The 12,442-nt window shown below is 32.5% G+C and overlaps 1 protein-coding gene and 2 pseudogenes across 1 annotated transcript; all 3 read right to left on the reverse strand.

The window, feature by feature from the left end:
* Positions 1-4,038: 4,038 nt before the first annotated feature.
* LOC128285470 (stress-related protein-like) lies at positions 4,039-7,240 on the reverse strand (annotated as a pseudogene).
* On the reverse strand, positions 7,203-8,258 carry LOC108478080 (stress-related protein-like). The gene is given in 4 exon segments (XM_017780510.2): positions 7,203-7,766; positions 7,847-7,944; positions 7,947-8,073; positions 8,154-8,258. Coding segments are annotated over 4 exon segments (780 nt in total). The 3' UTR covers positions 7,203-7,316.
* Positions 8,259-8,844: 586 nt separating this feature from the next.
* LOC108478079 (stress-related protein-like) lies at positions 8,845-9,882 on the reverse strand (annotated as a pseudogene).
* Between the last annotated feature and the right edge of the window lie 2,560 nt (positions 9,883-12,442).

Raw genomic sequence — 12,442 nt, forward strand, 5'->3', positions numbered from 1 at the left:
AGCGGAACCTAAGGGTTTGTGAATAAGGGATAGTTAAGGGTAGCTAAGTTTGTTGAGTCCTACTTAGGGGCTAAGTTACTTAGATTGATAGAAGAAGGGGTCTGCCAAGAACAAGAGAGAACAATAAATTGAGACCCAAGAAAGGAAAGGTAAATAATCCAAATGATAGACATCGGCCTTCACCTCCAAAGTTTTGAGAGAAAGAAAGTTTAGATTGAGGCGTAATTAGGTCTGTATTCCTAGAAGATTATTATCTTGAAGAAATATGCACATACTTAGGTTAAAGGACAATTCAGTAAGCGGTGAGCTGGGGTTAAAAGGGAGGGGGATACATAGATCTCATCAGAAAAATTTGTTAATGGCCAAGGATGACTAGAGAGTTGTACATTCTTTTTTTTTTTTTAGAATTTCATTTCTTAAAGTTTTGAAGTTTGTTTTATGGCCATTATGCGGAATCTCACTATGTTCCATTTAACTTACACATGGTCTACTTAATTGCAGGATAAAGTTTTCACCAAATGATTGAGTGAAGGGCTACGCTAGACTCCACCAATTTGATGAAAAAGGGTGCAGTAGTCATAACATGCATATATAGGACACTTTTAAAGGTTATAGCTCAGGGGTTTAGTTAAAGTCTTAAGAATTTATAATGTTTAAATTCATTATATTCAATAAAATTGTAAGGAAGCATCTCTTAGATCGTGTGTATAAAGATATAGTTTCAGATGTATGTTAAGTGTTGAGAAATAAATAAGATTTGTTTAAAAACATTTGGGTTTTTGTATCATTCAGTACTCGCTTACAGTAATCAGATCGGGTATAGGGTGTTACAATACTGTCTCCCAATACATACATATAAATATTGTTTTAATAATATAAATTCTTTAGCATCAAAAAAATAAACCAATAAGATCAGCCAAATAGGATCATAATTATTTTATTCATCAATAAAGCACAAAACAATATCACTTAATAAATTCAATATATATCACAATTGAAAAAAATTTGTCAAAACATCAAAGCTTCTTACCAAATCTGAACTTTACCTGTGCTTATACAATGACAAATCAAATATCAAGAATAATAATTAAGATCCATCCTGAGATCAAATATTTAAATATCCTTAACAACATAGAAATAAAACAAGTTAATTAAATCAATCATAATTATTCATAGATAAAATAATAATCTCAATATGAAACATTAAATAAAACTTCCCGCAAATTCTCTCATATTGTGTCTAAGACCACGGAGAATATACTTGATAATCGATTCTCAAATGAATAAATCCAACCAGATATGGATAAACATGTTTTAAATATTTCTTGGTACAAGAGAAATTTTGAAAGTTTTAAATGTGACTGAACATCAAAGGTGTTAATGGTTATAAGAGGTCTTGGGTTCAAACTTTTGAGATAGTTGTTATAAATAATTATTTTTTCAAAACATTTTAAAAATGAACAAATAAAGGGGTTATAACATAAAAGTAAAGAAGGTAGGGAAGAAAAAATCGCGTATATAAAAGAGAAAATAAAAGAACCAGAAATAGGAAAGCAAAAGAGAACATATGAATTTTGTTGATTAATCGGGATGTTTACAAAGCTTTTTCAACGTCTATATTTATAGATATAAGAAGTATACATGACATCAAACTCTACTTCTAATGACTATGATAATCCTAAAATACATTAAATTTATCTTGATCTTAATAGACATCCATTTAATGATAAAATATTCATAAAAAATCCAAATTTTATAAAAATCTAATAATATGAATAATATGTCACCAACATAATAATATGTAGAGGTGTGCATGGGCCGGGCTACCCGGCCTGGCTCGAAGGCCAGCCCGAAAAATGGGAGGGTTTGGGTGAAAATATAGGCCTGAGATATGGGTTTGGGCACAAAAACGAGGCCCGTTTAGAGCCCGGCCCAGCCCGAATTATATAATAAATATATATATTTTTATTTTTAATTATATTTATATTTTAATTTTAATTTTAATATAATCAATTTTTATTATATTTTTCAAATTGTGTATTGTTTTAAGAATTGTTTTAATTTATTTTTATTTGTTTCTTGTTTTAATATTTGTTTTAAATGTATTTGATTATTTAATATATTTTAAAATTTTTATTTAATAAAATAAGTTAAAAAATTTAATATGGGCCGGGTGGGTAGGCTCGAGCTTAACAATTTTATTTCAGGCCGGGTTTGGGCAAATTTTTAGGCCCATATTTCAGGCCGGGCCGGGCCCAGTCCTAGAAAATGGGCCTGAATTTTTTTGTGGGCCCGGCCCGACCCATGCACACCTCTAATAATATGTGAATAAAAAACTTAAAATAATACCAAATTACTTTTTTTTAAAATCAAAACACTCATTACATGTATGATAATATATATAAATTATATTTTAATATAATTCAATTTTGAACTGGTGTTGAGAGAAATTTTAAACACAATTTAAAACATAAGTACGAATTTCAAATTTCGTAATTACCCTTTTCAATAATGTTATGTCGAAAATTTGAACCTAAACTTGAGTTCTCTCTTGAAATAATAATATCCCTTACAATTGCATTCAATTATTTATTGGTCAATATTTGAACTGTTAATTCGTTTTAACCAAAACTTGAAGTCAATTGAAAACTTTAAAAATTGAATATATTGTCAGTAAAGTGTTGATTAGGTCATTGAGTAATCAAGTCTCAAAATGATCAATTATGATATGCTGGCTTTTAGTCTACCATTTGAGTATGTCATGTGTGAAACTTGTTTGGGTATTTTTGTTTCTTTATCCAATGTGCTTTATACGAATTTGCTTTTACATTATACTTATAGAATTCATGTATTTATAATAATAAGACTTTAAGAAAAGTTGATAAGTGCTAAAAGTAACATATTTTAACTTCATTTTTAATGGGTTTTTGGATAATTATTCGATGTTAATTGTGAATATTATGCTCCTAATCTATTAAATTCATGTTTTAATACTTAATAGAGCACTTGGGAGTAAAAGGAGCGAAAATCGAAGTGTCGAAGCAAGCTACAGGAGCTACACGGGCTAAAGCATTTCACACGGCTGTGTCGATTTCACGAAATTGCACACCGAACTGCAGAAAATTGTGATGTTTAGGTTTTCGGGCATTCTAAGATATATATATGACAAAAAATAAGAAGATAGGAGTGAGTCGTCAAAGGATATTCAAAAAAATAACTCAAAAAATACCATTGAAGCTGACTTCGAAGATTCCCTGTTGATTTCTTAGGAAGTTATCATGAGTTTCTTTATTTCTTTCGGTTATACTATGTTTTGGATTTTTTACTTTCAAGCATGAACTAATTTTCTAAATACCTAGGGAGATGAACCCTATGATGGATTCTATCGTTTGATTTTTATTTTACGCAATAAATACTTAATTTCTTGTTCTCAATTATGTGTGCTTAATTCTTGGTTTAATGTTTCTAGAGTATTAATCCGAGTTTGATGCGCTTAAATCGATGGTTGAATAGACCATGTTTAAGAGTAGATCTTGCGTAGTTAAGTGGAATTGCATGCAATCCTAGAAATATGACAACATAAATCTACCAGATTAGAGTCAAATCCATAGCACGAGTTAATGAGATAATAGGGGCTTTAATTACAAAGAAATTTCAATTAATCAACCTAAAGTCAGTTGCTCTTATGCTCGAAAGAGATATTAGCATAATTTAGGGATTTCTACAGACCAACGTGCTAAGTAAAGAAATTGTATAATTTAAATTAATAGTGACAGATGAAATCTAGGTGAATTCTTTATTGGGTATTGTTTCGCTTCTTGGTTGTTACTCGATTACTTTCGTGATTTGTTCTTTATAGTGTTTGTTACTTAATTAATTTAATTAATTTTAGTTTTATGCCTCATTCAACATTGAGTTTCCAAAAATAAGTGAGAAACAAATATGGTCAACATGGTGTCCATGTCTTCATTCCCTTTTGACCATTTTTAGGTAAGGAAACTAAATTGTCTAATCCCTAACAACCCCTCATTACTAATTTCATTGCCTCTGAATTGATTCCCCATTACTTGAAACGGCTGGTGCTCCTCTGTTGTCCATGAAAACCTTTGTGATTTTATCATTCGGAATCAACGGCAGGTACGCCGCCACTACGAACCATTTCTCCTCGGATTGTTGAACAACTTGATTGTACTTCTTCGACCACTAAGCAGTCGTAGGGACCACTACCTGAGCCACTTGAGGGAAAAGCTAGAGATAGTTAATAGTTCGCCAAGTAAAAACAGCGTATTGTTCTGCCACAACCTCATACTTATCATACATTTCCTTAGTTGTTGGTCCATACTTGATGTAAACTTCACTCATGATTAACTTAGTCGCGTCTACAACCCCGACTCATGGGACTTTAAAGCCACAGTTTGAGCCTGGCTTGAAGCATGTTTCATGACAGATGGCACATGACACTCAAACGGGCTCAATAACTCGTCTACCCATAGGCCATATGCACTCAAAGACCCTCATTAACATGCAATTTAAGCTAAAATATAGTAAAGAACCTTTTTAATGCTTACTTTGCGATCAAAAAATTTGAGGAGTTCGAACAGTACATTACGAAATTTATTTTAAAAAGGAACGATAACAGTCTTGACGGTTTCTTCAAAGGTTTGAACCCTTGATTTAAGTGGACCGGAGTTGTCCTTAGTATACTCATACATTTTTGAAACACACACAACTGTATAGATTGATGCCACTTGAACAAAATTTAGATACTTAAGTTTTTTCTAAATATTTTCTAGGTTCTACGTTCAAAATTAAACAAATTTAGCTTCACATGCATAAAAAGGAAAACAAAAATTATCAAGAGATGCCTAAACCTACAGCCTCTATTTCGGCGATCGATTTTGTGGTGCTTTCAACCTCCGTCAACTGTTTGAAATTTGCATCAATGATAAGCTATAAAAGTAACATATTTTAATCTCGTTCTTAATGTGTTTTTGGTTGATTATTTATGCAAATTAGTGAATTTGATGTGTTAATCCTTTAAATTCATGTTTCTATACTTATGAGAGCATTTGGGAGCGAAAGGATTGAAAAAAAAAGCCAAAATCAGACAAATAGAGCTATTTTCAAGAGCCACACTGCCTGGCCCTTTCCACACGGGCTGGACGCACGCCCGTGTGAGCCACACGGGCTATACACATGGCCATGTGCCAGACCGTATCGATTTCGCAACTTAAATCCCAAATACGCGGAAAAACGCAATTTTTAGGCTTTCTGGGCATTCTAAAGTCTATAAATACCAATCAGAAGAAGAGAATAGGGAGCCATCAGACAGAGAATATCGAAGAAAATAATTCGAAGAACACCGTTGGAGTTAACTCTGAAGTGGATTTTCATCAAGATCGAAGACCTCCTTTTAATTTCTTTTGAAGTTTTTATGAGAGTTTATTTATTTCTTGTGGTTATTCTGACTTTGAGATTTTTCATTCACAATTATGAACTAATTCCCTAGATACCTAGGGAAGATGAAACCTATGATGAATTCTATTATTTAATTTCTATTTTACGTGATAAATACTTGATTCTTGTTCTCAATTATGTACGCTTATCTCTTATTTTAATATTTCTGGGATATTAATTCATGTTTAATGTGCTTAATCAGAGGAGAAAAAGTCCATGTTTAAGAGTAGATCTAGCATAATTGAGTAAAGTTGTATGCAATCTCAGAAATAGGACGACATAAATCTACCGGATTAGAGTCAAATTTAATAGAAGAATACATAGATCGAGTTAATGCGATAATAGGGGTTTTAATTAGAAAGAAATTTTAATTAATCAACTTAGAGTCAGTTGCTCTTACTCTCGAAAGATATATTAGCATAATTTAGGGATTTTTACGGATCAAGATACCAAGTGAATAAATCATTTAAATCATATCCATAATAATAGAAGAAGTCTAGGTGGATTCTTTCATGGGTATTGTCTCTCTCATTGGTTATTATTCGATTATTTTCCTGATTCATTTTCTATTGAGTTCTTAGTCAAATTAGTTTAGTAATTTTAGCTTAAAACCCATCACTCCAATTTGTCAGCTAAATAGTAAGAAAACGATAATTACTAATACTTTTAGTCCTCATGAATACAATATCTTCATTCACCGTAATTATACTATTTATCGATAAATGCACTTACCTTTATTGTATTTTTAATTAGTCACTTGACACACATCAATCAATCGACAATATTTTTACCATTTTCCAAACCGCTATGAAAACCAACTGCGTTAACAAAAGAGACTAGAGATAAAATAAAGCTACTTTGAATATACTAAAAGGTATTAACTAAAGCGTTGTAACGACTCCCCATTTTATATTATCAACATATAACATTGTGGATAAGGAGAATTAAATCTATGAAATTCAAAAAAAGTTAAACGAGTGGAATAATCAGGAAGACTTATTATGCTTAGCTTGATTAGGTTTTAATCATTGGTGTGATTATGTGGATCTAAATGTATAGGGAAGAAATAAATAATAATATTCCAAAATTTTACAAAACCTAATAATAGGGATAAAGAAAACTTAAAATAGTACCAAATTATTACTTTCAAAAATATATTTAAAATATTCATTACATAATTATATTTTAACCAAATCCAATTTTATTTATTTTAATAAAGATAGGTACTCTAATTAGTTTAAAAAATATTTAAACATAATTTCAAACATAAAATTTAATTATTTCAAGACTTGTAATTACTATTTTAAAATTTAAATATAATGTCATATTCAAAATTCGAACTTGACACCAAATTCTCTTTTAAAAGAATATAACTTTCAATTACATCCAATTTTATTATTCAATATTTGAAATATAAATTTGATTTAACCAAAACTTAAAATCAAACATAAACTTTAAAAACCAAATATATTGTCAATATAGTGTTGATTAAGGCCTTGGGTCAAGTCTCACCACAATCAATTATGATGTATTAGCCTCTAGTACTCCACCATTTGAGTATATTTTTCGTTTTTTCATATGTTGTGTTTTATACTAATTCGATTATACATTGTATTAATAAAGTACATGTATTTATAATAATAATAATATTTTGATATTTTAAATTTCAATCATTATTTAAGATTTTTCTTCTTTTAAATAAATTAAAAAGCATCATTCAGCATTGAGTTTCCAAAAATAAGCGAAAAACATAGAAGGTTGGCAATGGAGTCCATGCCTCCATTTTCTCGTGACATTTTTAGGTACGGAAGCTAAATCGCCTAATCCCCAAAACCCTAACAAAACCCCTATCACTGATTTCATTGCCTTTGAACTGATTCACCATTACTCGAAACGACCGGAGCTCTCCTGTCGTCTATGAAAACCTTTGTAATTCTATTTATCGGAATCAATGGGAGGTACGCTGCCACCACGTAACCATTCTCCCCGAAATGTTGAACAACCTGATTGTACTTCTCCGACCAGTAAGCAGCCGTAGGGAGCACTACCTGTGCCACTTGAGGGAAAAACGGGAGACGATTAAGAGATCGCCAAGCGAAAACAACGTACTGTTCCGCCACCGGCTCGTACTTGTCATACATCTCTTTAGCTGTCAGTTTATACTTGGTGTAAATGTCTCTTGTGATTGACTTAGCCACGTCTACGACCCCGACTCTTTGGACCTCTGACGCCACAGTTCGAGCCTGGCTTGAAGCTTGCTTCACCATAAATGGAACGTGACGCTCCAGTTGACTCAGCGACTTGTCTACCTACAGACCACATGCAAACAAAGAACCTCATTAAGATGCAATTTAAGCTAAGATATAGTAAAGAACCTCCTTAATTCTACCTTGCAATCAACAAATTTGAGGAGTTCAAACGGTACATCGCGAAATTTATCGTAAACGGGACCGATGACAGTCTTAACAGTTTCTTCGACGGTTTGAACCCCGGTTTAAGTGGACCGGAGTTTTCCTTAGCGTACTCATAGATGCTTGAAACACACACAACCGTATAGATTGACACCACTTGAATGACATCTAGATACTTGAGTTTCTTTTGAATATTTTCTGGGTTCTGCATTCAATTTTTTTTAAACATTTAACTTCACATTCATCAAAAAAGCTGGAAAACAGAAATTATCAAGAGATGCTTACACTTATAGCTTCTATTTGTTTGTGATTTGATTCGACCGTCGATTTCATGGTGCTTTCAGCCTCCACCGGCTGTTTGAAATCTGCATCCACCAACGTTTTCTCCATTTTTGAGACCACTATTTTGAAAACCAACAACGTTAACAAAAGAGACGAGAGATGGAGTAGAGCTTCTTCGAATATAACGGAGGGGACGAACCAGAGCGTTGTAACAACTCCCCAATTTATAGCGATCGTTTAGTATTACTAAATTTTTACTAACATTTAAATATATATATATGAATTACTTTTTTTAATAATGTTATATTTAGAATTTGAACTTAAATTGATGTGATATCTTGAAAAAAGAATATGCCTTATAATTATATCCCATATTAATTGGTTAATATGTAAACTGCATGTAAATTTAATTTAATTTAAAGTAAATCAAAGACTTTAAAATTGAATATATTGTAAATAAAGTGTTGACTTGATTAATTAAAGTGAAAACTTTATGTTCTCGAGTACTTAAGTCTCACTATGATAAATTATGATGTGCTGGCCATTAGTCAACCATTTGAGCATATCATGCATGTGTAAAATTTGTTCGGGTTTTCTGTTTCTTCATCAGATTTTTTTTATATATATATTAATTTGATTTTGCATTGAACTTGTAGATTACATGTATTTATAAATAATAAAACTTTGGATATTTTAATTTTGGGAAAAAAAACATATTTCAACATTGAATTTTCAAAAATAAGCAAAAAAAAAAAACAAAGAAGATTGGCAATGGAGTCCGTGTCTCCATTTCCTCGAGACCATTTTTAGGTAAGGAAGCTAAATTGCCTAATTCCTAAAACCCTAAAAGAACCTCATTGATTTCATTGCCTTTAAACTAATTGCACATTGCTCGAAATGGTCGATGCTCTTTTGTCATCCGCGAAAACTTTTGCGATTCCATCAGCCAAAATCAACGATAGGTACGTCGCCATCGCGTACCCTTTCTCCTCGGAATGTCGAACAACCTAATTGTTCTTCTCTGACCAGTAAGCAATCGTGGGGACCTCTACCTGAGCCACTTGAGGGAAAAGCAAGAGGTGGTTAAGAGACCGCTAAGCGAAAACAACGTAGTGTTCCGCCACTGGCTCATACTTGTTGTACATCTCCTTAGCTATCGGGTCATACTTGGTGTAAACGTCCCTCGCGATTGACTTATTTGTGTCTGCAACCTCGACTCATTGGACCTCCGAAGCTACGGTTCGAGCTTGCCTCTAAGCTTGCTTCATGACAAATGTCACGTAGCACTCCAACTGACTTAGTGACTCATCCACCTATAGATCACATGCACACAAAGAACCTCATTAACTTGCAATTTAAGCTAAGATATAGTAAAGAACCTCATTAATGCTTACCTTGCCATCAACAAATTTGAGGAGCTGAAACGGTATATCATGGAATTTGTAGTAAATGGGATCAATGATGATCTAGACTGTTTTGTACGTAGATGTTTGAAACACACACAACTGCATAGATTGATGCCACTTGAACAAAATCTAGACACTTGAGTTTCTTTTGAATATTTTTGGGTTCTACATTCAAAATTAAACAAATTAATTTTACATGCAAAAATTATCAAGAGATGCTTACGCTTACAGCCTTTGTTTGTTTGGGATCCGATTGTGCTTTCAGCCTTTGTTAGCTGTTTGAAATCTGCATCGACCAATGTTTTCACCACTTTCGAGATCACCATTTAGAAAATCAACATCATTTGCTAAAGAGATGAGAGATAGAATCGAGCTTCTTCCAATAAAACGAAAGGGACAAACCAAAGCATTTTAACAACTTCCCTTTTTATAGCGATTTCTCTATCTCAAGGCGTCGTTCTCCATGAAAGATATAAGGTTTTGATTCTATGATTTGCCATGTGGCACAAGATCAAAAGGTCACTGTAGTTCAAACGGAGTAAAACTAAACAACTAGGAGGCTATTTACATTGTATTTTACTAACAACAATTGGGCCGACGCTAATGGGGGATGACGCATTGAGGGAAGGTCACACGTTTTTTTAACACGTGGCATGGTAATCGACAAGTAGGTGTTCTTTTGATGTCGTGAATGACTGACAATTGGTGTGAGGAGATAAGGTTTGCCATATTTACGTGTCGAGAATCATTTTTGCATGGGCATAGACGAGAAAAAGGATTGTATGAAACAGTGACGTCGCATCATCTGTATCCCTTTCCAATAGTTTTATACCACATCAGTATTCTTATCCTGAATTTCAGGATTTTATCCTGAATTTTAGTATTTTAATTTGGATTTGATTTTTTTAGGATAAAATCCTGAAATTTAGGATAAGAGTACCGATGTGGCATTAAACTATTGGAAAGGGATACAGATGACGTGGCGTCACTGTTTCATACAATCCTTTCCCGCATAGACGAATATGTACTCGATTGGCATACATATTAAAGTAATGCATATGTTACTCTTTACTGATTCCCACGATCTCTCCCCTTCTTTTTATGGTGGAAGGGGTTCTCTACCACAACGAATATTGTGTTGTGAGTTATGGGCCAATGAGGATTTTTACCTAAATATTATAAAAATAATTTATTTAATTAAATAATATAGGTTTAAAATTATTTACCAGAAATGAACAATAGTTTGACGGAGGCACTAGATTGACACCAAATTGCCACCAATGGTGGTGATTTAGGCTAACATAAAGATTAGTTTGTGCAAGAAGTCGCCACCAACTATGGTAATTTGGTTGATTTCTTAAATTTTGTTTAGGGTAAACTACAAAAATAGTTACTTTTGTTTGCCTCAGGTTTCATTTTAGTCACTTATGTTTGAAATGTTACGTTTTAGTCACTTATGTTATTATTTTGTTACGAAGTGATCACTCTGCCGTTAGGTTTCGTTATCTCATTAGCGGTAATCCTACGTGGCAGTCCAACTAGATTTTAAATGCCAATTTAGATTTCTAAATGCGGTGAGAATAGATTTTTAATTAAATAAATTTAATTATTTAAAAATTTTAAACCCTAAATCTTAGTTGAAAAACCCGTTCATCTCCTCTATTTTTTTTTTAGTTTTCTTTTTCATTTGACTGAAAAAGCTATTATCATCAGAATTTTTTATTCACATGCAAAAACAAAAGAGGATTCAATGGAGGGTCCAGGTATGTCTTCTTTACCGACAAATTTATGTTCTAAGACTTAAATTCAAGTGGTTGTCGACAAATAAAAAGATGGTAATCATTTTTTTCCTAATCATTATATTTTCCAATTCTTCACAATTCTTGAATAATTGGTTTCTCAATCAGATTTTTTTTATCTGAATCGACTTGTTTGTTCACAATCCCTTTGTGGGTATTCTATATTTTTCTTTCTTACTGCTGATTTTGTGTTGATTTACCTTGCAATCTTTTTTTTTTAAAACAGATGGAACTAATATAAAAAAATTTACATTCTCAATCATCTATTCTGCATATGTTTTGGCTTTCTTTGATTAATTTCATTTTAGATGGAATTATTTCACTTATTTTGCTTTTCTTGTATGGAAACTTGTAATCTATCACTCTATCGCGTGTACTGTTATTGTTGTTGATATAGAATGGATTCAGGTTGTATACTTTATTCAGAAAATGAAAATCTTTCTTATTAATGAATACGAGTACTATAGAAAGTTGCCAATATGGAAAATTTCATAAGTAGTTTACCAGATGAACTACTTTTCTACATACTTTCTTTACTTCCCTTTGAATCTGCCATCCAAACCATTTTCTTATCAACCCGATGAAAGTTTCTATGGAACTTAGCATAGGTTCACCATTGCACCAAAGAAGATGTTCCCACTGCAGTTTTTGTGTTCATTGCAAACTTTGATGAGCACAATCCAACAAGGAATACTGGAAGATTTTGGCTCCTTTACAGCGAATACGACCTCTTATTAGCCATCATTGCACCTAACAATAAGTTTCACCTTCATTTTTCAACTGAAAACACGCAAAATCCAACACATTTTGGTTGGAAAATAGAGTTGAATAACCCCAAAAATCTTAAGTCATCATCAGCCAACTCCCTTTACTTTTTTCGTTAAGAGCATTAATATGATATCAATAAACCACCTTAACAATGAAGCAGCTTTGTGTATGGTCTTGAAATTTGGGCTTCTTGAGAACCTAAAAATCATTGGATGCCATGGATTAGAATCCGTGAGCATTGCTTTTGATGCAAAGCTTTTGAACTTCACCATCTTTAATCGTCCACACTTAAAATGTAACAACCCGTTTTTAGGGTTAA

Source organism: Gossypium arboreum, chromosome 12 (assembly GCF_025698485.1).
Source record: "Gossypium arboreum isolate Shixiya-1 chromosome 12, ASM2569848v2, whole genome shotgun sequence".
Lineage (NCBI taxonomy): Eukaryota > Viridiplantae > Streptophyta > Magnoliopsida > Malvales > Malvaceae > Gossypium > Gossypium arboreum.